This window comes from Scardinius erythrophthalmus, assembly GCF_964197995.2.
Source record: "Scardinius erythrophthalmus genome assembly, chromosome: 5".
NCBI classification, from domain to species: domain Eukaryota; kingdom Metazoa; phylum Chordata; class Actinopteri; order Cypriniformes; family Leuciscidae; genus Scardinius; species Scardinius erythrophthalmus.
In genome coordinates, this window is record NC_138225.1 from 28,952,945 (window position 1) to 28,980,196 (window position 27,252).

Below are 27,252 nucleotides of genomic sequence, written 5' to 3' on the forward strand. Positions count from 1 at the left end.
CTTCTTCAGATAGCCTACATGTGTAAAACGTGTGTGGATGTCTTAGCCATCGTTTCGATTTGATCAAAGTATTCAGCAATCTGTTGAAATGTCGCTTTCTTTTCTCTGTTCGCTAACAAAGGAGCAAAACGCATACCCGCATTGACCGTGTCTCTCATGCTTCGAGGGCATTTGGCTTCAGCGCAGGCGCACAAACCCCGCCTCTCTCCTGTGCTGTGTGCATTCGCATTGTGTCTAAACAGGCAGCGAGCAAAAAGATATTTTACCAACAGCAGTAATGTCGGGCAGGTCGGTTCGAGCGGAGACGCGGAGCAGGGCGAAAGATGACATCAAGCGGGTTATGGCTGCAATTGAAAAAGTGCGGAAATGGTAAGAGAGCGTCTACCCGTTAACGAACAGTACAGACAGCCTGTGGGGGAGGAGAGACAACGAGAAACAATGAAATGAAAGGAAAGAGAGCGTTTATTCCACTCCAGTTTCAGTCAGATGTGCTGTTTCTTCGCACGGCTGGGGGTTTTGTCGGCTTTTGAAAAATTAGTTAGGAAAAATGTTCATCGCATTTTTCTTCCATTAAATGTTTATGTGGGTTGAACCTAGAAGCCATTTCGTTGCAGTCACATGAAGGCTTTGCTGTTTGAGCCTGTAATGCCGGCTGAATAGTAACTGAACGGGCTGACATGAACTGGAGTCAAACGTCCGTACCAAACAAAAAGTGCCGCTGAATGGGCATTTGACTCTAGTTCATCTCACCTGAGAGCGAGAGACTCGCGCTTCTGAGAGACGGAGCGTGAGAAGTTTTATCCGCGCGCGGAGCTTTACACTTACACTTACCAAAAACTTCTGAAGGTTGTGCTTAAACTTAAGTTCAACTTCAAATAATTTCCCCAGCAAAATGGTTATGAGATTAACAATACAACAACAGTATCTTTTTAAACTTTATTTAGAAATATAATTATTATAAAATTAAATAAGGAAATCGTAGTTTTGTAATGACATTCATTAGTGTGATTGAAATGATCCTAATCTGTGAGCTAGTAAAAAGTGATTTTTAAAGTAAATAATATCAATTAAGTTTAATTAGTGTTGTTCTACCCTGTCCACCACGTACACTATTGAGGAGAGAGTTAACCTCGTGTATATTTACAGTAAAAATAGTTTATTAGATGCATTGATAATATGTTATCAGTTGCATTGCATATTCTGGAAATACTTTTTTAAACAAACAAACCTCTGCAGAGATTTCTTATACCTATAAATGTAAATGATTAAAGAGTTCATCCTCTGTTAAACTCATTTGCTTGCGGTCTCGTCTTTGATATCTAACAAAAACATGCATCTCCAGGGAGAAGAAATGGGTGACTGTTGGGGACACGTCACTACGAATCTACAAGTGGGTGCCAGTGACAGAGCCCAAGTCAGATGATGTAAGTGACATTTAATCACCATGATGCTCTACCATTGCAATTCTAGTCAATACCAATAAACCCAATTATTGTCATTTTTTGCCGATTTAACTGATAAATCTTTTTCAATCTGTTTTTCATATGAATCATTTATTTTATTTTTAAATTGGAAAAGGTAAATTCATAGTGGGATTGAGGTCACTAGTGCCAAAAATGTGTTTTTGTTGCTGGTAGCCCAGATCATTACACGTTTTAGATGTAGCATCACACACAAAGCCAACATTAATTTTGCAATTTAATGTTCAATTTCAATATTCTTTACATTACTTAATTGCATATGTATGTGTGTGTGTGTGTGTGTGTGTGTATATATATAAATGTATATATTTATGTCACACAGAAGAACAAAAACAAGAAGAAAGGCAAAGATGACAAGTATGGCTCTGAGGTCACGACCCCTGAGAACAGCTCCTCTCCTGGAATGATGGATATGCATGGTAATGCTGCAGACATGACAGTTATCAGACTCTAATCGCGTCTCAAAATAATGCTCATACAGCCTTTTCAGGTTCTGTTACTTGGCAATTATTATACATTTTAGTGTTTTTTTTTTTGACATATATATATGTATATATATACAGTGAGGAAAATAAGTATTTGAACACCCTGCTATTTTGCAAGTTCTCCCACTTAGAAATCATGGAGGGGTCTGAATCATAATATAAAAAAAAAAATCCAGAAATCACAATGTGTGATTTTTTAACTATTTATTTGTGTGATACAGCTGCAAATAAGTATTTGAACACCTGAGAAAATCAATGTTAATATTTGGTACAGTAGCCTTTGTTTGCAATTACAGAGGTCAAACGTTTCCTGTAGTTTTTCACCAGGTTTGCACACACTGCAGGAGGGATTTTGGCCCACTCCTCCACACAGATCTTCTCTACATCAGTCAGGTTTCTGGGCTCTCGCTGAGAAACACGGAGTTTGAGCTCCCTCCAAAGATTCTCTATTGGGTTTAGGTCTGGAGACTGGCTAGGCCACGCCAGAACCTTGATATGCTTCTTACAGAGCCACTCCTTGGTTATCCTGGCTGTGTGCTTCGGGTCATTGTCATGTTGGAAGACCCAGCCTCGACCCATCTTCAATGCTCTAACTGAGGGAAGGAGGTTGTTCTTCAAAATCTTGCAATACATGGCCCCGGTCATCCTCTCCTTAATACAGTGCAGTCGCCCTGTCCCATGTGCAGAAAAATGGGATGCTACCCCCCCCATGCTTCACAGTAGGGATGGTGTTCTTGGGATGGTACTCATCATTCTTCTTCCTCCAAACACGTTTAGTGGAATTATGACCAAAAAGTTCTATTTTGGTCTCATCTGACCACATGACTTTCTCCCATGACTCCTCTGGATCATCCAAATGGTCATTGGCAAACTTAAGACGGGCCTTGACATGTGCTGGTTTAAGCAGGGGAACCTTCCGTGCCATGCATGATTTCAAACCATGACGTCTTAGTGTATTACCAACAGTAACCTTGGAAACGGTGGTCCCAGCTCTTTTCAGGTCATTGATCAGCTCCTTCTGTGTAGTTCTGGGCTGATTTCTCACCTTTCTTAGGATCATTGAGACCCCACGAGGTGAGATCTTGCATGGAGCCCCAGTCCGAGGGAGATTGACAGTCATGTTTAGCTTCTTCCATTTTCTAATGATTGCTCCAACAGTGGACCTTTTTTCACCAAGCTGCTTGGCAATTTCCCCGTAGCCCTTTCCAGCCTTGTGGAGGTGTACAATTTTGTCTCTAGTGTCTTTGGACAGCTCTTTGGTCTTGGCCATGTTAGTATTTGGATTCTTACTGATTGTATGGGGTGGACAGGTGTCTTTATGCAGCTAACGACCTCAAACAGGTGCATCTAATTTAGGATAATAAATGGAGTGGAGGTGGACATTTTAAAGGCAGACTAACAGGTCTTTGAGGGTCAGAATTCTAGCTGATAGACAGGTGTTCAAATACTTATTTGCAGCTGTATCATACGAATAAATAGTTAAAAAATCATACATTGTGATTTCTGGATTTTTTTTTTTAGATTATGTCTCTCACAGTGGACATGCACCTACGATGACAATTTCAGACCCCTCCATGATTTCCAAGTGGGAGAACTTGCAAAATAGCAGGGTGTTCAAATACTTATTTTCCTCACTGTATATATATACATATATATATTATATATGTGATTTGTGACAGTTGGTCTTCTAAGAATGTATTAAATACTTAAGTATGCCAGAAATTACACTCCAATTATCCATTTAAAAAAAAAAATAATAATAATAATTATATATATATATATTGTATATATATATATATAATGGCTTTGAATTTTTTCCTTCTTAACCAATAGTTGATGAAACACTCCAATTGAATTGATGTCATTTGCTATTCTTTAACCACCCATTAACATATGTCATATACTGTTTGAAAGCTGTTCAAGAATTTATCAAATCCTCTGTCCCACCTTTTTAATTGTGTTTCTGTTTTTCACCTACAGATGATAACAGTAACCAGAGCTCCATTGCAGACTCCTCCCCATTGAAGCAGGAGAACAGCAACAACACTAGTCCTGCACCAGAACCCATGGCAGCTTCTCAGAGTGACAGCAATGACTTGAAAAGTGACCAATATCCTTCCAAACAGCCTTCTTCTGGTCAGGATCATAAGAGTGGTTAGTCACTGCAATGGATCCTCTACAAGCTCACTATCCTCTCTTCTCTATCCTTCGATGTTTATTTTAATTTCACTTTTTTTTCATTTTCAGAACAAAACCACTGCTCATCAGAGTCTAGGACAGCCAAAAGGGACAGCAAGTCACAAGGAGATTCGGAGCACTTTTTAGACTCTTCCAAATCGGCCCAGGTACATGCTAACCGTGTCACTTGCATGAAGGTTAAAAAAAAGTAAAAGTAATAATTTAAGTAGATATAGCAACAGTTTTCAGTCAGAGATCAATCAACTGATTCAGTGGTTTCTTTTGAAGGAATTGGAAGATGGTGCTCCCTCAAGCAAAAAAGGGAAAATCGATTCTTCCTCTGAAGAAAGTTAACTATCTTCTACCAGCTGTTATGCATTTGCGATCCCAGTCTCTTATCCTGAAACACATCACAACACAAAGGAGGTTTTTCTTCAGTTCTACACTTATCCCTACTGCCATCTATTCACTTTAAGCCAGAACCCTGTCTTTTGCGGTCAGTTTTAGTGTAAAGGGCATGTCTGGATCATCTTTGTAAGAGTTAAGGCAATGAATCAAGCTGTGAGACAGTGTACTGATCCTAAAACAGTTCATGCTGCCCTACAATCACTACGTGCTGTTTCTTTTGCCAAGATCAGTATTGTCAAATGAAATGGCACTGGAACTGCCATAGTTTTTCTAAATTGGCATTGATATCAACTGCCATTTGTGATTTTTAAAAAATTTGTATCATCACCTTTTCTTGTTCACTCAGGAAGGTCAACACACTGTTTTTTTTTTTAATCACGGTGAAAGTAAATGATTTCTGCTGCTGTAGTTTAGAGAGATTTCACCATAAGTAGCTAAATATAAAAAAATACTGCAAATGGTACTAGTCACAAGTTATTCAAGTTCTCCTGTGAAGACCATAGCTTGTAGCATAGGCCCTGCTTGGTTGAGTGCATTTGTATCACTGAGAAGAGGATTTATTTTTTTCGCGTCTTGTTTTTGACTGTACACACCTCTCCAAAAGTGCCCACATTTTGGTTCTCATTTGTTTATTTGGTTTTCAAATATCTACAGTAGGTAAGCCGAAAATGTTCATTTTCACTAATGCTCAAGTCAAACCAAGCTTTGAAATGCTGGTTGCCATTTCAACAGCACTACAACCTTCCAACATACATAAGAGATACAATAATTGCATCATTTTGATACATCAAACTCACAAATTACTGATTCTTTTAGCAGCAACTGTACTGACTGCATGTGTCGTCGTCCAAGGAAAAAGGTGACATTGATTAGATAGTACCACAGGCAGGTTTATGGGTAGACAGCTGTGCGAATACCTCATACTCAGTCCAGCAGTGCTGGAATGTAAACACTAAGTATGACTTTCTCAAACTTACTCTGTTACGTATGCTTGAAAAATAAAATGTATATATTTATACGATTACGTTTTTGCTACCCTTATGTTTTTGCCACAGTATTTCGCCAAACTATTGCCTTCTGTAGTTCAATCTTTGAAACTTTTAACAAAATGTATTCATTGGGACCATATTGTTTTTTTTTTTCTTTCCCAGTCTATAATAGAAATGTCTTGTACAGAAGTATGGTTGTGTCTATCCTATTTATTCCACATGTAGTTTATTGGTTTTCTAAAAAACAAAAAAACAAAAACAAATAAAAGAAAATATTTCCTTTGAATGCTCATTCATTTTGTTGCCAAATATCAAGCCAGAATATGCTCTGGATAGTAAAGATGTGCTTGAAGCTTGATTTCCTTAGATACATTTTTACTGCACATGATCTGGTGTAAAGACTAATCATAACGGTCGGGAAGACTAACAAAGAGTGATACATAATTAAAATAAACTGATAACAGAGTGCGCAAGAGATGTCAATGTATAAAACAACAAAGATTTACTGCATATTTGATTAGCCGAACCCTGTGATAATGTGAAAAGTGCTCACTAGCTTTCCGACATGTTGTGGTAGAACAACTAACATGGCCCACAGCAATACCTGGTAAGATGCTAAGAGAACAATCACTCCATTTTAATGCTAGTTTTCTGTCTGTTTTTCACTATGCGTCTGAAAGTGAGGTTGATGCGTGGTGTTTTGACCTTTTTTCTGACTGGAAGACTGTGATACCAGTATGTGTTTGTGGGATAGTTCATGAGCAGAAGACTCCCGTGAGCCAGCTCCAGCTTCACAGGCTCAATCTGACGTTTGCTAGAACCACTTCGTGCATCCTTATGTCGGAAAATAAAGTCTCGGACAGCCCCTAGCGATACAGAGGCAATAGGACAGGCAGGATCAAGTTCCCGTTCATCATCCCGATGCTCTCCCATGTGATCGTGACCATCTTTATACCTGATGTAAACCATAAACATACTTTCCTCATTTTCAAAGAACATGACTTCTAAGTGAAGCAATGCACCACTTCAGGCTCATAGGTAGGACAGCGTCAACAGCAGAGAGTTAAATTACCTGTTTATCAAAACAAAGTTGAATGTATGGCCTGTTGCCTTGGTAACAGCATCTCGAATGTGTTCCAAAGTGGGAGTCCACGGTTTAGCCAGGAGATGGACTCCAGAGAAAGAGTACATCAGTCCCTCGTCCCCGTATGTCGCTTGCTTCCTTGGAACATTGTATGACTTTCCATACACTTGTACTTTAGCTTTGTCACCTTTGTCACGTGAGAAAATGGAAACGCAAAACATTTCAAACACTGGACACTAACACAATCAGCATCCAAAAAACAACAGGATGGAGTACTATATAACCGTAATATGGCACACGGCATTTGGTAAAAATATAATAATGAAGTTACACTGTTTATCTAGATAACACATCCTGTGTGATTCTTGTATCTGTAACGCCAATATAAAGTGTTCTAAAGTTTGGGGTCAGCAAGATTTTTTTCAAACAAATACTTTTATGCAGGATAAGATTAAGGATGCATTAAAGTGATAACATTGTTACAGGTAAAATATGTTAAACTTTCTATTAATCAAAGAATCTTGAAAAACACCACAAGCAACACTGTTTTTAACATTGATAATAATAAGAAATATTTCTTGGGCATCAAATCATCATATTAGAATGATTTCTGAAGCATAAGAGATTTTGTATGAAAACACTTTCAATGAAACCTATAATGAATTATAGCATAAGTATTACTATTCTATAAATATATTTATAAAGACTCAATAAGACATACTGCATTATAAGAACAGTTACATTTATATTATTTTTATAATTATATATCATGCATTTGCTTCAATGTGCATGTTCATAATCCATAATACACTGATTTATAAGTATTAATTAGTTAATTAGAGAATTTAACAAATCAAAATAACATTCATTACCATACATGAGTTTTTATAAATATATAGAATAGTAATACTTATAAATAAGTGTAAGTGGGGATATAATTCATTATAAGCATGGGCTTCATGGAAAGTGTTTTTTTTTTTTTTTTTTTTACTCAAAGCTGCAGTCTGTAGTTTTTCCTCTTTGTCGCCATCTCTGTTCGAAATCTGCAATTGCAGTTATTCGCAGAATTATCAACTTTACGTGGGTTGTGCCTCGGCACGGCACAGCGCGGATGAATCCAATGTTTTAAGGAGAATGTGAGACTGTCAGTCACCGCGCCGGTGTGGATACTGTCATTCAGAATCACAGATTCAACTTTTTGGAAGTATGACCAACATAAGAATTTTCACCTGAAAATTTCATCTGAACAAGTAAGTAACATCCATTTTTGTTCTGACCAACTAAGGAAAAAAAAGCATTGCAGTAAATCGCGCTGATTAAATCTAACGATCGCTTATCATAATCACATCAAATCGTGCAAATTATACTTTGTTCTCAAATTGTTCATGTTAACAACAACAGCATTGCGTAACTACATTTAACGCCCTTCCGATATTTATCCTTGTTTTCGCACGGCCCCGGTTGCAGTCTCTTTTTTTATGTAGCCAGTCCGAAGCGTTTTGCATTTTATAACGGGTGAATCTCCAGTTGTCACTGGTGATTGTCGTATGAACCTTTCTGGATCTGCCATCAAACTGTTAAGTTTAATTATATCAAGTGCTGTGAGAAAAGGCTATAAATCTCCACCTCCAACATCCTCACACCTACAACATAGCCGAGACACCTTATGTAACCTTACGTAATGACGCAAAGACATGCTCGAATTTCCTGTGGAAATCCACCAGTACCACTGGAATTAAAAACATTACCATTACAAGCTTACCGTTTTAAATCGAGCTAAGGCGAGCAGATAGTTTTGAACACTGGCTGGTTATGTACTTGCTCAAAAAATTATTTTAGATAATGTTTAACCCAAAAAAGTTACGGACTGCAGCTTTAACTTTTAAACGGTATGTTAGTGTACATGATACAAAAGCACATTCAATACCTGTGAAATACACCACCTCCTCTTCTAGCTGGTTTAAAAGGTGATCAGCCTCCTCTTTGTCAAATAGAAAACTGTAATCACAGTCCAATCCCTCTGCCTCAAACTTCTGCCAGGGAATTGGCTGAGAAAACTCCTCTTCCACCTCACACTCATCTTTGCATTTCTTGATCGGTTCCTCTGATTTCGATTCATCTGCCTCAACAACTGATCTTTTTCTGTGCCGAGTTACAAACTTATCCATTCGAACACCTGGAGAACAAAATAGTTAGAAAATAGAAAATACTTTTCAGACTTTCTGGTTTTGTTTTCTAAGTCACTTTTAATTGACAACAATTATTATTAATTAGTTATTCTGATATAGGTACGGTGTCCACATCAAGGAAAACTTCGATCTATTCTATATGTCATGCACATTTTGACAGTAAAATGTGGTTGACACTGTAAAGCATGAAGAGAGCTCTCATCAATGTTTTGGTGGTTATTAACACGTGAGAAGTTGCAACACAGTCCGTGTCTTAAGTCATTGCACGTGCATTATCTAACTGTGACTTTGGGTAAGGATTCAGTCGGGTGTCTTACCTGGATTGCGTTTATTTTTTAACCATCCACATTGCATAGCTTAATGTTCAAATTATGTCCCAAATTTCGTTTTAACTTCCAGCAATCGCGGGCTGCACACCTCCGGAAGTGTACGTCTACGTCACTACCGATAACACGTCATATACAGTGCTTTTCTATTCCAATGGTTACAGTGTACAAACCTTTTAAAAAAAGACTTAAAAAGTATTTTTTTTACAGTCTGTGGTACAAACGCGTCTGGTCTAGCCAAGACCTATTGTTCTGAATACAGTCACTAGGATAACCATGAAAAGAAACGTGTTATGTATTTAAACAAGAAAACATTTACAGGAACCTCATATTACTCGAAATAATAATAATAATAATAATAAATAGAATTAGGCCAAAACGTGTGTTTATTAAATAAGACACAATTTTCATTCATTGACAGACGTCTATGACCTGCATCTATAAGTAACACAGGAATTATTAGTTAGTTATTAAGCGTAAAACATTCAGTTAACAAATTATCATGACTATTCAGCACTGTGGACAAGGTTTGCAAAGAGGTCAATTTCAAAAGTGTAATATTTTATTGACTGTTTTGAAGAAGACACTGCCATTTTTGACAAATACAAGATTTGGTCAAATATACTGGAGTAGCCTATACAATTGACTTTGTCCCACAATAGTTTAGTCACCCAAATGGTAACAGATCATTGCATTATTATTTTCCATTATCAGTTGTCTTACCCAAATAAGCCTGAAATGTTGAATTGTCTTTATTTATATCATCAATCCACTTAAGTTGGTAGTGTGCAACAAAAGAAAACACAGAATGAAGAATACCGCAGTCATGTCCCCTCAGACTACTCCACATTTTCATAATCATTGTCTGTGCAGTTTGCATATGTCTCCTCTGCTTCTGCTGCACTGTTCACATAAATTGCAACTTTATTTTCAGGCTTGTTGATATAAGCTGACGAAAACTTTCCTGCAAAGTGGAAAAAAACTGTGTAATCTATTGCGTATATTTCCATAATAAAAGTATTTCTTTTATTTATTTATTTATTTATTTATTACTCACTTTTCCCTTTGGAGGTATTTTTTCTGAACTCTTGATCATTCTCTGCGGCAGAATTATAATAATATAATATTTATATATTGATAAATATATAAATATAATGTGTCTGATAAAAAAAATCTGGTCATGCCTTTACTAACAGTATTATTATATACGAGAATTTGTGGAAAACAAGAAACACTCATCAAACTCACCATAGATGATTTGATCTTTGCTGGCATCTCGAACTATCATCACAATGAGAGAAAGACAATGTTTGAAACAGGATGTCACCATCTTTTAAAACTTGAAACTTAATTTGATCCATGAGACCATGTGTTACTGAAAATGGTCCCATATAGCATGCGTGGGATACTACTGTATATAATAACAATACTGTAATAGTAAGTGTAAAAAATTATTAAAGTTATTTGCTTACCCTGCTGGCGGTTTGCATAATATGGTTGATCTGATGTTTCTGAAAGAAAGAGATTATGTTACATTACTGAGCATGCAAACATTTTATATTTAAAATTTATTCAGAATTTACTTACTATTTTGTTTATGCACAATGCAACACACAGTGACCACAAGAAGAAAAATAATAATTATTGCTCCTCCTGCAATGAAGGGCCAAAAGGACATCACTGTGTCCTTTGAGATTTCTGATTCACCTTGTTCAAATTCTTCTGCCTTTCAGACAGAACATTTGTAACAAGTAAAACAAAAAACAGACAATATATCACTATATAGTATTTAAAAAGTATGATTTTAAGAATTAGTGTCAGGACACAATCAAATATACTCATACACAAAATGGTATGTTTTTGACTGCATTATTTTAGTGAATTGATCATACTTGTAAAACTGTCAGAGGTCTTCTTGGATGCAAAGTTGTGATAATGTAGCCAGTAAATTTTTTACTCACATGTGTGAATTCCAGCGTCCTCATGATGATTATTAATGCTATAGTTATAGAACACATTATAGAAGAGGATGGAGTACTTTCCAGTTTCGTAAAATTTTGAAGTCTTCTTCTATTGTCCTAACCCTTTACATGTTTTCTAAAATTAGATACTGCTGCATCGGTGCAACATCTCTGCCGTGCAGCCTGGCCTGGAGGTGGCTGTTTCAAAGAAACGAGAGAGCATCTCTGCTCAAACCTGAGAAACCACAGCAACAAACACATGAATCTATTCACCAGTTTCCATCTGCACATCACAGGTGGTCTTTGCACAGTGATGATGTTTGCTGAGCTTTCATGTTTTACAATGTTCGCAAACTTTAAACTACAATAACATCTCCTGAAAGGACTGATTAAAAACCATAAACATAACCAAAAATAAAGCTTACCATTTAGAGGTGAAAAATGCAGAGTAAAAAGCTCTAAAGTCCAACACAGAAAGAAAGGATGTTTTTTTCTCTCTCAGGTTAACATCAGGAGCGTGTGCTGCAAACCTTGCAACAATGCACTCTGATGTTTGCTTCGAAGAGGTGAAGGGGCTGTTGGACAAGTGTCTTATGTAATTTCCTGATCGCTCTACCTACTCCGCCTCAAGACAATATGCTCATGGTGTGTGCATGCATACTTAATCTTCACTATTACACAAAGCCACTTGATTTGTATTAAGATGGATATTTGAATTTGAACTCAAGCTTTTAAAAAGACGCACAAGTATATGCTTTTTACATGGCTGAAAATTTTTATTATTATAATTCACATTACTTTATACTCAGGTATTTTGCTTCAAGTATTAATTTTATTCAGGAGTAAATACTTTTAAATGAGAAAAAAATACTGAGAGAGAATCTACTCAGAATCTATTATTCTTCACGTATATATTTCGATTTTTAATTTAATGAAGTATATTAATAACAGTGTTAAATTATATTCAATATAAGTTAAAAGGACTGATGGTGATAGTTAAAGGGCAAATTGGTTGTGGAGGTACATAAGAAACATAATTTGTGTCTGTCAGCTGTGATTGGTGGAATATTAAGAATGGCATTAGCCTACTGACCTCGAGTGGCCTCGCAGATGAAGATATTAAAGTGGTGGTATAATGCCCTTTTCACAAGATGTAAAATAAGTCTTTGATGTCCCCAGAGTGTGTATGTGAAGTTTTAGCTCAAAATACCCCACAGATATTTGTACATAGCATGTTAAAATTGTTACTTTTTGAGGGTGAGCAAAAACGCACCGTTTTTGTGTGTGTCCCTGCTCCCGGCCCAGAGGGCGGAGCTTCAAGAGCTCTTGTGTGTTTGCAGCTTCAATTACCTCACACAGACACAAACTGAACATTTAAAAAACTTTTATGTTCAAACCGGAGTTAGACAGTGATGGAGAGCCTCAAGAAGAAGTGACAACATTTCTGAATAGTTAGTTTATGAATTTATGTAGCTTATGTGTAGTTATCTTCTAGTCATTGATTAGCATATTCTGTTATGATAATCTATAAATCTCGTTCCCGGGGGCGGGGTTTATGTAAATGTTAGGGTTAGTGATGTCACTAACTCGGGTGTTTGTTGTAGTCCTTAAAAAACAATTTCTTTAAAAGAAAATATCTCCCTTTGCTTTGAACTTTGAGCTTCTTAAAGGGGGGGTGAAACACTCAGTTTCAGTCAATCTCATGTTAATCTTGAGTACCTATAGAGTAGTATTGCATCCTTCATATCTCCAAAAAGTCTTTAGTTTTATTATATTTATAAAAGAAAGATAGGCTGTACCGAGTCTTTCCGGAAAAAACCAAGGCGTGGATCTGACTGCAGTAGATGTGAAAGATATGAATAAAAATGATGTCAATTTGACCCAGAGCCATATAGAGAGAGAGTTGCGACAACTCCATTGACAACAATGGAACGCTTTTTTTACAGCAATGGCGGCTCGTAGAGCCTCTCAATAGTTCCCGGAAGTAACAACAGCGCGGTAGAACAGACCGTTTGTGATGCACTTTTAAAAGGTAAGACGTTTAAAGAATAAGATTGTATATTATCAGTACATCTGAATCAAATAAAATTGTGTTTTAAAGCATGCTAGTTGATTCCGAAGCACTTCCTGGAACTATCTGAGGTCTACACGAATCACGTGACAACTAAGCATTTTGAACTTCCGTTGTCGCAACTCTCTCTCTCTATGGCTCTGATTTGACCGTTCGCAAAACCCCGCCCTCGAACGGCCCTCGTCCAATCCTAGCTCAGCAACTGTAACTAAGGAGAAGGACCTCCGTCAAACATTGCGATTTCAGCAAGATTGTAAAACGATGCGCCTATGGCACCTGCAAGTCTGACATCAGGTACCCCAAAAGTTTAGAGGGAGGGGTCGTTTTTTTGCCTTTCCAAAGCCCAAGACCCAAGCGGAAAAATGCCGACAATCAATGGATTAAGCAGTGTGGGAGACTGAATGCCTCGAAGATGAATAAGCATGTATGTCTGCTCTAAGGTAACGTTAAGTGAAGCTAGCGAGCTAACTTAGCATATCAATTATCAATAAGTAGTTTAAGTACTCTTACTCTTAAAACACCTTGCAGTTTTAATGTCCTGTATGAATAAAATTACGGAGTATGTTTTTATATTTCCACTGTTCGATCGCGCCCGTGCCTTTCTCTCTCTCTCTGACACACACACACACACATTCCAGGCAATCTTGACATCGGAGCCTGTTCATTATGCTGCGTTCACACTAAACGCGAATAGAGCGTTCGACGCTTGAACATTCTTCCATTCGCGCGTCCTAAGCTAATAGGACGCGAGCGAGCGAGTGCAGTCTGAAATGTTTAAAGACAGAATATATGCGATGATGAAAGGTTAAACTTGAGAGGTGGGGAAACTGTAGGCTAACGTTAATTGTTTGGGCTGGTCGTCATCCTTTGCTTAGCTAGCATAGCTAACCTGTCATACCTCTGATAGAACAGGTGCTGAGTCCCAATTCGCATACTATCCGTCCTAAATAGTATGCGAAGCTAGAATTAGTACGTCCCAAATCGTAGCATGTTGAAATGAGTATTCCAAAGATACCCGGATGGTCTACTATTTCCGGTTAGAATTCGAAGTGCAGACAAAGAGTATAGGGCTTCTATACTCTTTGGTGCAGATCAATGCACACTCTAACGGCTAATATTGCCCACAACCCATTGCGTGCGGGAGGGAGGAGTTTTGCGGTGATGATGGTGATGTAAACCTGGCAGTCGCATGCAGCAACGGAGATGCGCCCTCAGTTTTTAATGGTAAGAATTCAAATGTTTAACCCTAATTAAAGTTATATTTTATTGTCTCGTAATATTAATGGGTTTATGTTGTGCCAAAAAAGTACCGTGTTTATCTTGTAGGGTCCGATGAAGATACTGAGCGCCTCATTGCAGGCTACAAAACAATAAATAAAAAGGCTCTAGTACAGTGTCATGCAAGTGTCTTTTTTTATGTATTTCTTTTGATGTTTCTGTCTGACTTATTTGTAGTAATACTGTGGCTGTACATATGTTAACTTTATCAGTACAACCAAAGAAACATGGTTACTACACTTTTACTATAGTAAAAGCATGGTTCATTTTCATCGGTATAAGTATAAGATTAAGTATAAAATACGTTAAACAATAGTTACACTATAAACTTTAAATATTTTAACTCAGAAAATAAGTAGCGCTAGCTTTCGTTACACACATCTACAACACATAGTAAATGTATTGTGGAAAAAAAGATGGGAATAGTAAATAAAATTATATTGGATATATAAGAATGAATGAAATGTTAAATGTTTTGTTAACAGTCGCGGTGTACGTAACTAGGCAACCACGTTCAAGTTCACGTTGCATGACGTCATCGAAGTATGTCCCAGAACGTGCATACTTTTTTGCTACACACTCAAAAGTATGTACTTTTTCATCACAAAAAAAGTACATACTTTTAGGTCGTAGTATAAGTAGGCGAATTGGGACTCAGCCTGAATCTTTGTAACCTAAACTAGATTGCAGCCCTTTCTGTCGTGCCCCGGAGGATATGTCTGCTGCATTACTCCAAAACCAATCACTTATACCAATAGGTATGGAGCTCAACAAAGCGGGCGTAGTAACGATAACTAGGGGGCGTGGCTTTTGCGAACGGTCAATTCAGCCAGCGCTAATACCTGTATTTTCTTCCTGTTTTCGGTTGAAGTCCACAGTAGTCGATTGTCGAGTTCACGCGCATAGGTTATCACACGCATGAACTCGACAATCGACTACTGTGGACTTCGAAAACAGGAAGAAAATACAGGTATGTGCGCTGGCTGAATTAACATCATTTTTATTAATATCTTTCACATCTACTGCAGTCAGATTCACCCGTGATCACTCTGAAGGAATCACTCACATTAGCTGTGCACTTGTAATGACACATCAAGGATGTTAAGAGGCTAAAAGCAGGTTTAAAACTTGCCCCATTGAAGTCAACAGGGTGCAAATTTTAAAAAGAGGATAACATGGTGTAGGCAACACCGATTTTTGTCGTTGTTCTCTGTACTGACAGCACTCCACATTTACAAAAAAATGAGCTCAATGTTAAAATTGACCGGACGGATTGTTACAAAACTTGGTATGGGTCATCAGCACGATGCCCTGAAGGAGCCCGAGAAGTTTCGAACCAGCGCCACCTAGTGGTAAAATAAAATTTCCAAATGCTTATAACTCTGGCTGTGGTTGACTAATTTTCACGGGAGTCAAGTTTCCTTGCCGAGTCCAACGATACCAAACATGCTAGGTTTTGCCTTACGGTTTGTGTAGCGTTGTGATTAAGCGCTTAAAAAATTTGCCAATATCTTCAAAACCGTTAGACCAATCGAGACAAACCACCGTCAGAAGTTTGAAAACATAGGTCGTTGGCTATACGCTAATGCCCAAATGAGAAAATATTGATGATAAGGGGTAGTAAAATCCAATCAAAGTCAGGTGTCAGTCATTTTTTACGTGTTTTTTTTTTTCATATAAATGTCTATAACTCCGAAGCGAATTGAGATATTTTCACCAAAATTGACACGCAGATGTATAGGCTCACTCTGAGGACACATGAAAAAAATGGTGGGATTGAGCCTCTTGGCGGCGCTATAATAGAACAAACCATGAAATTCCCATGGACTTCAATACAGTACTGTGATATAAAATCCTATACTTTATGAACGCATTAGCGTATCGTTATGAAACTCAGTATGAGTCATCGGCACCATGCCTTGAAGGTACTCAAAAAGTTTCAGGGTAGCGCTACCATGTGGTAAAAAAGTTAAAACAAAATTTCCAAAAATGCTTATAACTTTTGAATAAATCTGCCTATTGTAATGCCACTGGTCTTAAAGTCCCCATGAAATCAAAATTGATCCTATTTACTTTGTTAGCGCATATTACTAGTCTTGTGGTGAACAATTAATCCGTGCAAGTAAATATAATTTTTTATTTTTTTTTTACCATGGTAATCTTTAACAGAGCCCGTCTACGGAGAGCCTGCCCACTCCCTATTAAGCCCTATTGTACCGAATTTTACCCCCAGAGTTCCACTGGCGGCGATCGCCATGAGTGCAAAATGAATGGGAGTCAATGGGGCTAGACGGCTAAATTTGTCTCTTTCACCCAATTGCCATTGAGAAATCTCAGATCTGATTGTAGATTTTGCAAGTTCAACATGAGTTTTAGGTCGAAAGTTGAATGAACGAGTACTTATGTCGTTTTGATTTCTTACAGGTTGAGTTGTTGTTGCCCATAACACGCTAGCATTATGCTAATGACGTCAGCATTCTGACGCAAATAAGCAAATAAGTGACTCTAAAAAATCTAACACCCAGCAATGTGTAATTTCTTTGCATCTCCTTTCAAATACAACATTCAAATTACTAGACAAAAAATTATATCCTGAGAAAAGTGTATTTTGAGGGGTATACCACCATTGACCTCCATTCATTCTGCACTCGTCCTGTGAGCGCCCTCATATGGAATCAGAGTGGAACTGCAACCAGTTCAGAAGCCGGAAGTGTAGTGAGAGTGAAACTTCTCGCCATATTAGACATTCTTGCTGAGTCCCAATTCGCCTACTTATACTACGACCTAAAAGTATGTACTTTTTTTGTGATGAAAAAGTACATACTTTTGAGTGTGTAGCAAAAAAAGTATGCACGTTCTGGGACATACTTCGATGACGTCATGCAACGTGAACTTGAACGTGGTTGCCTAGTTACGCACACCTCGACTGTTAACAAAACATTTAACATTTCATCATTCTTATATATCCGATTCTCGAGGTCGGACATCCGGGACTTGTGCTCCCATAATGCACTGCGCACGCATAGCAACCACGGCGAAGGGTAAAACAAACAAGCGCCCGCCATTTAAAGTCCCCGTGAACCGGAAGTTGCAAACGACTTTTCTCCAGTGTTATGACGTATTTCCCAGTGAAAAGGAATATTGAACAGAGGGTGGGTTTTACTCTAGCGCTCCTCCTCTCCATCTCTGCTCATAACAGACTAACGGTTTGAGGGGAGTGGTTAAGCGTTGCCCAAACCAGAGCCATAGAGAGAAAGAGTTGCGACACTCCCATAGACCTCCGTTGTAAACAATGGCGGGGCTTTTAACCGCCTACTTCCGGGATTTGAAGATCGGAATAGTTCTAAACACTGTCATTTTGGCGTTGGACCCCATTCACTTACATTGCTGCGCGTCGAGTTGTTCCAGAGTTAAGTTGTTGAAATATCGACCTCTTTTGAATTGTCAACTGTCTATTTTGTATCAGAGGCCCTTTGTGATGCTTATACTGGTCTTCATTTGTACATGCACAGCGTAATTATTTATATTTTATGTTAGTTGTTTCAACCAATTTTCAAGCACTGCCTGCTAACTTAGCTAACGTCAGTTAAGAGTTCGGTAATGAATCGCTGCCACCTTTATAGCAACTTTTATTTAATTTATTTTTTTGGGGATATACTAACTTTTCATTATGTTTTATTGTCTTGAGTGAAGCGGCTTGTGAGAACAATGCTGGACCTCTAGGATTGTTATGGCCATCACCAGTCCTGTCTGTTTCATGGATCACCTGCCCCTGATTTTTGTTTTTCTTGTTCACACAAGCACACATTTTTGTTGTCTGTCATTGTTTAATAAAAATAGTTTATTTGAAAACCTTCATTTGTATCAGCAATGCTTATAAATTCGTTTTTAATCTGTTATAGTTTTGATAATGTGTATGGCTTAATATTAAAATAATATTCTTAGTCTTAACATGATAATGTTTCACGTTGTGGTCCTGGGGTGGCCACTTTCATCAGAAGAAGTGAGCTAGCTTGAGCGAACTCTGAACGGACCGCCACGACAGACCTCTTTGCGTGATCACGAAGGTAGGCTAATGGCTGAATCAAAATTTATAAGCAAAATCACGGGAATCAATAGCCTAATACAGCCCAGTTGTGCTAAAATAAATATCATGAGACGTCCATCATCAGATGAATGATATGGAAAAGTTAAGTTAGAGCCACTAAAGACATGCGAACATGAACACTAAGCTTTTCCCTCCAAAAATATAGCCTAAAACTTGTCTCCAAATGCAAAACTGACATTAACAAAATGCAATAACAGCTGAAAAAGTACTTGGGGTGTGTTTTATTTTATATTTACCGTTCAATAATGCAATCGCTGCTGTCTGTCCCATAGAAGAGCATGACAGCCAGCGTATGTTTTAGAACTATTGGGGCTTACATGAACCACGTGACAGCCATAGCGGCGACATCAAAGAGTGTCGCAACTCTTTCTCTCTATGGCTCTGGCCCAAACCAATTCCTCAAACCTACGTCATCAGAGAAGGTCCTCCAATGCAGAGGGGAGGGGCATTTTCAGATTTTGATTAAAGATTAGCCTACCATGGTAAAAATTTTTTTTTTTAAATATTTTCTTGCACGGATTAATTGTTCACCACAAGACTAGTAATATGCGCTAACAAAGTAAATAGGGTCAATTTTGATTTCATGGGGACTTTAAGCAACACACGAAGCGGAAGACAAACGAGTACCTAACTCTTTTCCTTTGGTTGCAAATCATGCCGAAAAACTGTTGTGGTGTTGGTTGCAACAACAACAATCTCAACTATCAGATCTGTCACTTTTATTACGAAATTCAGACAACAAATAGCGTTTTGGCGCTTGTAAATGTGACGCGACCATAGACAGTAACGTTAAATAAGGACGCGACAGATCCCTAGCGGCACGTGAACCAACCGATCTTCTCTACTAGCTGACAGTAAATAAACACGAATGAACAATGTTGAAAGATACCTTACAACTTACCGAAATGTATATTTCATCATATCGACCAATCAATCAAACAAAGGGGTCAGTAAAACAGCTGGAGAATGTCACATTGCATTTACCTCAGGAAATCCATTTGATGACCATAATATGGATATGGCACGTAACGTTAGTTGGCTAGAAAAAAAGAGCTATAGGGAGTATTTTGCTAAATATGAATAATACTGCCAGCTGATGGCGAGTTGTTTTTTTCTTGAGAAAAATTAATGCCTATCTTGCGTAGCCTACCTAATATTTATCCAAATGAGTCAATATTAAATCAAATCCCAATAATTGAATTGAAATAATAAAAAAGCGTAACGTTAGCTAAGCTTACCAGAAATTGTGCCATGTAAACATTGTAACATGTTGTCACTAAACCTAATAAAATTCAGATTAGTTACTAAAATGTTTTGACAATCAAAATACACTTAATGTGATGCAATATTTTTTTTTTTTTTACAGACGCTAGGAGACTGTTGATAAGACATTTTGTAATAGAAGATCTGTATTCATATAGCGCCTTTCACAGGTAGTTAGTCACAAATCGCTTAATTACATGAGTGTTTTATTACATTCACTTCTCACCACCAATATACATTCGCATACAAAGACCATTCATCATTAATACAAAGTAGTCCGTTAGTATCCATAATTGACATAGTCCACAGCAAAACTTCCGTGAATAGATACCTTTTTGATTTGCCTCGGGCTTTGCCATCGGTTTGTTTTACCCTTCGCGGCTTGTTGCTACGCAGGTCATATGATTTGTGACGCAACGCCGACCAAGAGAATATAATTTTATTTAGCTACTATTCCCATCTTTTTTCCACAATACATTTACAACGTGTTTACCAAATTGAGGAGTGAAGTAGGGCGTCGTCGTAGATCAACCAAACGCAGGTCGTTTGTGAGGCGGCTGGTTCTGACGTTCATGTGCAAATGTGTGTAACGAAAGCTAGCGCTACTTATTTTCTGAGTTAAAATATTTAAAGTTTATAGTGTAACTATTGTTTGACGTATTTTATACTTAATCTTATACTTATGTATAATACTTAAAAATACCCCGATGAAAATGAACCATGCTTTTACTATAGTAAAAGTGTAGTAACCATGTTTCTTTTGATTGGACTGATAAAGTTAACATATGTACAGCCACAGTATTACTACAAATAAGTCAGACAGAAACATCAAAAGAAATACATTAAAAAAAGACACTTGCATGACACTGTACTAGAGCCTTTTTATTTATTGTTTTGTAGCCTGCAATGAGGCGCTCGTTATCTTCATCGGACCCTACAAGATAAACACGGTACTTTTTTGGCACAACATAAACCCATTAATATTACGAGACAATAAAATATAACTTTAATTAGGGTTAAACATTTTAATTCTTACACTTAAAAACTGAGGGCGCATCTCCGTTGCTGCATCCAGAGACAATTTATATGAGACATGCCACTTCCTCAATCCTCAATACAACTATATAAGGAAAACCCGTAACGGCAAAGATGGCGGTTGTATGCACATGTCCCGCCCCTCCCGCTGGAAAGCCAATCATCTGCTTTTAACAGTCAGCAGCTGACCACTAAGGAGCGAATGTACAGTGACGTGACATAACTGCCATATTCAACCTGTGCTTTCGCGCTGTGGCTGCCGCTGAGCCAAAGACGGACGCGCTCAGCGCTTGTCATAGGCTCTATCACAACTGTTCAGTGTTTTAACCACATAATGTTTATTTTAGGTTTCAGACATTTAAATACATATAATTGCTTAAGTGCTTGGCACAACACCGGCATTCTGGATAGAGACGTAAATGAAGTTTGGTGTCCTGAACGTGAACCCTTGCGCATGCGTAGTAAAGGTATAACCTGTGGGGGAAAAGGCATTTTAAACCTTATTTTGGGGCAAAGTCATCAAACTTTTTCAGCGATTTTTATCATATTTTACTGCTGTTTCTATACATGCAGTTTTTATGTCCCAGTGACCAGTGAAAGTGCAGTTCTGACTCTCTGCCCATTCATTTAGATAGGAGCCTGGTCTTGTTAGTCCGAAATAGCTGCCCGGAGGCGTTGCCAAGATGGCGGCCGAGTGGCACGACTTGCCTAAAAGGACTTTGCTGCATCCGACTGCCAGGTTTACATCACCATCATCACCGCAAAGCTCCTCCCTCCCGCACGCAATGGGTTGTGGGCAATATTAGCCGTTTGAGTGTGCATTGATCTGCACTTCGAATTCTAACCGGAAATAGTAGACCATCCGGGTATCTTTGGATTACTCATTTCAACATGCTACGATTTGGGACGTACTAATTCTAGTTTCGCATACTATTTAGGACGGATAGTATGCGAATTGGGACTCAGCTCTCTGTCTTTAATCAAAATCTGAAAAGTTACTTCCGGGTCTGGAATGGCGTCTTTTTCTGATGACGTAGGCTTAACGGCTTGGTTTGAATACGCTTAACCACTCCCCTCAAACCGTTAGTCTGAGCAGAGATGGAGAGGAGGAGCGCTAGAGTAAAACCCTGCCCTCTGTTCAATATTCCGTTTCACTTGGAAATATGTCATAACACTGGAGAAAAGTCGTTTGCAACTTCCGGTTCACGGGGACTTTAAGGTTTGTCATTGTCACCTCATTCTGACCACATCACATTAATTTTGTAACTACGCCACCTATTGGTCGAAAGTGATAATTTTTAGTCAATATATATAATTTTTCAGCCATTTTGCCTGAATTCATATTTAAATGTCTTTAATTGCTTTTTGCTGCAGTTGGTCTGACAATCCCAGCCATGTTGGCATGTCTTGTCGTCTTCTTGTGCTTGGCCCTGATAATTGCTGCTTGCAGCTATATTTATTATTATTATTATTCCGCTCTGTAAGTCTATGCCAGCCCATAGATCCGCTTGCGGGAAAGTTATGAAGAAACTACTTTTTTGAACTAGATCGAAAGAAAATAATGTTTGGTAATAGGCCTGTTATTTTTAAAATGGGAGAAACAACTGCCTATTACAAATTCATAAAATGCAGTTTGATTTTTTCATCTCAAGAACAAAATTAAGATAACTATTTTAACTAAACTAAATAAAAGCAACATCAAAATTTACGTGCAATAATTAATAATATTAAAATAAATTGATTTAACGCACCTTTAATACTGTCCCTAATCCAGAATACAAGTCCTGTATCGGTTTTGTCTTCCACATGTTCTGTAGTGACAAATTAATTTAAATCATCCCTTCTGGACACTGCAAGGCTAAACAGCACCTTATCTCTGTGATTGGAAACACATTTTGTGAATAAGAGGTTGTTCTAGTCCTTTAAATGTTTGTGCTGTCAGTACAGTCGTACACTTGAAGAATCCAAATTGTTTTTAAAAATATTTCCCTTTCCATCTGTGTGGCCATCATGGTTCCAAATGCAACTGGATCATCCCAGGGTCCAAAGATATTCACATAAGACAGTCATTTTGGTTTGACGTTTATAAGTTTGAAAATCTAACATGGATGATACTGTACCACTACCAATAGGCCTAGTAAAGAGATGTGAAAAAAAGAGAAAAAGAAATCAAACATGCAATAGGCTACCTTTTGCTTACTGCCCCCTTTATCAACAGTAGTAACTTGGCAAACTTAAATCCATCCACCTATTGATGTGTTCATAGGTGTTGTGACATCCACAAAAATTAATTAAAGGTCACATTGATGTGTTCATGGAAACCACCACCAGAGGTCATAATCGCCACAATTCTGAGCAACCAATTCTGGTCTAGAGCACAGTGAACATAAATGCTGCGATGAAAGATGTAAATTTGCAATTTTTTAGCACAAATCTGATATATTACATATTTTAAATATAATATGAATTTAGTTAATAAAAAATTGGTTAGAATTGTATAACCTCAAATCTGACAAAACAAGATTTATGCAGACAATCAAGATACCTTTTAAATATTAATAAAAAAATAAAAACTTTAAAAATTAAATTTACACAAATAATGTAAATATTAAATCTTCAAAGGTCATCTCTTTAAATGTGATAATGCACTAGTTTCACATTGCTAATATGTTCTACAGTAAGCCAAACATTTTAATAGATATATAAGGAAATGTGCTGTAATGAATGAGGTTAGAGATAGGATACAAATGCAGATTATTTTTCAGGACTGGCTTGATTTCAAGAGGTCTGATTCAAAGGAACAGGGAAGCAGGACTTCAGATTAAAGCTCAGTGGATAAACTGACATTGGTTATTAGATCTCCCTGACAAACCTGTGAAAACCACATCAATTTATAGCATCAGTATTGAAAAATAAAGTTAATATTTTTGAAATATCAATAAGTTACATTGCAGTGCTCAAAATGCACATTTAATTATTTTATTGTCGTTTGGATCAGTATTAAGGAAATAATCAAATGTATTGAGAAATCCAATGATATACATATATAAATCGTTCATCTTACCATATCTACATGTAACATCAAGAATAAGCAGCCTTAATATCCAGGACATAAGGTCACTTTTTTTACATGCCATTTTTCAGAAGTGCAGCAGCAGCGTGTGAGCTGTGGTCTTTGGGAGGTACATTTTACTTCCGTCTAAGCTCAGACTGTAATTGCTGAAGCTTGCAGGGTGTGAAATGTATACAAATAATTTTTTTATTCACTCATGATCTGATAGATCATGATTCTTATAATTTAACACCAGTACTGTAGGTGAGGTATATGTTTTAGGAATTTCAGAAACAGACTTATTGAAAAGGGCAGTTTTACACTGACAGCGGAATCTATAGTTAAGGTTAAGCCATGTGTTTGAAAGTGCTAGACCTTTGTTACACACAATTATTTACAAGCAGAATAATGTAAAAATCAAAAGAAAGTATTATAAATTAGAAAGAATTTTTTTTTTTCTTTTTAGTTCTTTCAAATTATGTTAATGCTGAAAACAATCTACAGCTAGTCAGATGCTTAGGGGATGTGGTTTTATGGTAAGCGGTTTCAACCTCGAGAAGGTCCAAGAGATTACAGCTAAATAATAGTCTCAAGTTTATAGTTTTAGTATGGTTATTTAAGTATTTCACATCACCATGAAACATTTTTTTTTTATCTACTGTGCTATTCAACCTGCATTTCTTTATGACAAATGAGGCTGGTTGAATATAACCACAACTGGGAGTCACGACTGCCGATTGATCACTGAGATGTTGGTTAGAGAGCCCTTGAATCAGCAAGAGTAAACAATGATGGCATGCAGACAGCAATCGTGCATATCTTGATTACATTCTCACACGAAAGCATGCAAGCATAATTTTTTACAAACATGAAGTTACTGAAAACACTGTTGAAATGTAAATATGTAAAATGAATAGTTTGGGATCTGTTGAATTCTATAATGATTCGGGAGAAAGTGCTGACCCTTGTGAGATATTTGTTATGCAACATTATTTTGAGTTTTTTTTTTTTTTTGCTTACACACTAAAAGTGGTAGTTTTTAGTTCCCACTCAGTGAAACCATTCACTCATGTACCTAATCTTCAGACCAAGTCCGCAAAACTGCAAGCACATTTTCTGCTTTACACTGTACTTGTAAAACAAACTTAAACACAGTTCTCTACATTAAAACGAACAGCTCTTGTGTTTCATTTGTAAAACACTACCATTTAAATGCCACACTCATTTACCAATTACCTACACCCAAATGTGTGTGAAAATACTTAACATAAATACTTAACTTAATACATAAATCGATCACTTAGAAATCAAAACTCAGTGTTTTGAGAAACAAATACATTTTTTACCCTTGCATTTATGTTTATTTTGTAAATATATACTGAATGCACACAAAGTCAAGTCACCTTTATTTCTATAGCACTTTATACAATCGAGATTTTTTCAAAGCAGATTCACAATAATAACCAATTCAAATTCTGCTGTAAAGCAGCTCTAACAAGCCAATAGTGTCATTATTCAGCTCATGTCAGTTCAGTTCAATAACTGTAAAGTTCATCAATTGTACAACATTTGTGCATATCCAGTGTATTTGTGCATATACATGTACATGTGAGTGCTATGACAAACTCCCGTGCACTCCAATCCACACTGAAGATGACACAAGATAGAAGTGTTTCACATTTTGCACATCCGTGTTTAGTTTGTTGTGTATATGGCTAATCATTTAATGGTTTGTGTGTGGAGATATGCAAAAACACATTTAGTTTAAAAAGTTTTGAGTGAAATGTCTGCTTTTGCAAGAGATGTGTGACATTTTGCATGTTATGTGCGTGTTTAGTGGTTTTGTGTTTAGAGAAATGGAGCCTCTCATGATCCTGGTGGTGTGACTTTTGTTTGTATGGACTTTTATGTTGAAGAGTATTCTCTGTTCCCAAATGTTTGTGTTCTCTTCCTTTGTTCATTTCCTGTTTGTTCTGTCCCTTGTTAGTTTCTGTAGTTGACCATGTTTGTCTCCATAGTTACTCTGATATGTTCTCACCTGTTGTTCCTTAGCCATTGTTTCTCTGTATATTTATACCCCCGTGATTCAGTTGTCATTTGACGGTCGTTATCTTTGCATGTATTTGTGAAGCTGTTGCGTTCTTGTTCCTTAGATTTTGTTCCAGTTCTTGGTTTGGATTTTCAATGTGGATTACCTTTGTTTTGTGAATAAATTGCATTAATTTCTGCAGTTGGATTCTTGCCTCTCCTCGTCCCTGCTGTCCTGTAACAGGGCCAAAGTTTCAGAAACTGTCTATAAGCAGTTTTAAAAAACTGTAACACCTAACAGAAACCATTGGGCATTGGTATGGGCATTGTCATTTCATCCTTGTGGTGATATAAGCAGTAGCCTACACGCTTTGCTCAATGTCCTAACTGGGAAAGGAATCTGACCGAAATAGTCTGCTAATTTTTCTTTTTCAATGACCATGCTACATAGGTGTTTTTAAAATCTAAGTGGATAAACTGAATGTGCCCTGCTTTTACGTGTCTAAAGACGAAAGTTTGTTCTATGCCTATAGTTTATACAGAAAGCCACTGTTTGCTTATATTGTTTGCTCAGCTTATGATAAATAAATATTGATTGAGCAGACTGTGTAATACAAAAAGTACAGCACATACACTCCAGACATGCAAAAATAACAATAAACTTTTGTTTTGAAGCAAGAAAGTTTGCTATGACATATGAAGAACATCATGATTCTTTGTTCATCATGACATTATAAGATAGTAGGATTACATGGTTGCTTAAAAAGTACCATTATTTTGCATTGTAGCGATAACTTGCAGCACTTATGTCTTTTGATACAAAGAGATAAAGCTCAGTGGACGAGCGTCATATGTTAGCAACCCATTGCCCTCAGGCACAAAATGGAGCAGTGAATATGGTTCAGTTAAACATCACGTTTGACAACAATAAAAATAATAAACCACAGACTTAATCACCTAATTCTGTGATATGGTTAATATGGTGTTTCCCACATTGTACATGAGATTGTGCTTATAAAGTCTTGCAAGTTCAATTTTTTTCTGTAATTTTTATTGATATTTTACAACCCTAGCTGTGTAAGTTCCACTGTTTTCAGATTTCGAATTTTTTGTGAATAACAAATAGCTTATTCTTATAATATCTTATCTATGCTTCAGCAAATAACATCATAAATTTAGGTCTCTTCTTCACACAAAACTATGATTTTATAAGAATCAAAACTTAGTAGACTACATGAGTGGCAATCAACTAATTTTATGATACTATGCTTATTTTTGAAGTTTGAAATCCTCCATCCCTTTACACATTTTTATTG

General features: G+C 37.1%; 2 protein-coding genes across 5 annotated transcripts; one reads left to right on the plus strand and one right to left on the minus strand.

Moving 5' to 3' along the window:
* Window positions 1-163: 163 nt before the first annotated feature.
* bcl7a (BAF chromatin remodeling complex subunit BCL7A) lies at window positions 164-5,780 on the plus strand. Its single transcript, XM_081365335.1, has 6 exons — window positions 164-369; window positions 1,343-1,424; window positions 1,804-1,900; window positions 3,947-4,120; window positions 4,214-4,311; window positions 4,433-5,780. The coding sequence occupies exons 1-6, from the start codon at window positions 278-280 to the stop codon at window positions 4,496-4,498; spliced, it is 609 nt and encodes a 202-aa protein (XP_081221461.1). The 5' UTR covers window positions 164-277; the 3' UTR covers window positions 4,499-5,780.
* alkbh2 (alkB homolog 2, alpha-ketoglutarate dependent dioxygenase) lies at window positions 5,077-11,669 on the minus strand. Of its 4 annotated transcripts, XM_081365332.1 has the most exons (10): window positions 11,527-11,669; window positions 11,102-11,336; window positions 10,728-10,866; window positions 10,613-10,651; window positions 10,389-10,421; window positions 10,198-10,239; window positions 9,864-10,104; window positions 8,553-8,801; window positions 6,614-6,812; window positions 5,169-6,496 (listed from the first exon to the last, which is right to left on the minus strand). In XM_081365332.1, exons 7-10 carry the CDS (start codon window positions 10,018-10,020, stop codon window positions 6,169-6,171), a joined length of 933 nt encoding a protein of 310 aa, XP_081221458.1. In that variant the 5' UTR covers window positions 10,021-10,104; window positions 10,198-10,239; window positions 10,389-10,421; window positions 10,613-10,651; window positions 10,728-10,866; window positions 11,102-11,336; window positions 11,527-11,669; the 3' UTR covers window positions 5,169-6,168. The 4 variants fall into 4 exon arrangements, with proteins under 4 accessions (XP_081221459.1, XP_081221458.1, XP_081221457.1 ...); XM_081365331.1 differs by lacking the exons at window positions 9,864-10,104; window positions 10,198-10,239 and having other exon boundaries at window positions 11,527-11,649; XM_081365334.1 differs by lacking the exons at window positions 9,864-10,104; window positions 10,198-10,239; window positions 10,728-10,866.
* Between the last annotated feature and the right edge of the window lie 15,583 nt (window positions 11,670-27,252).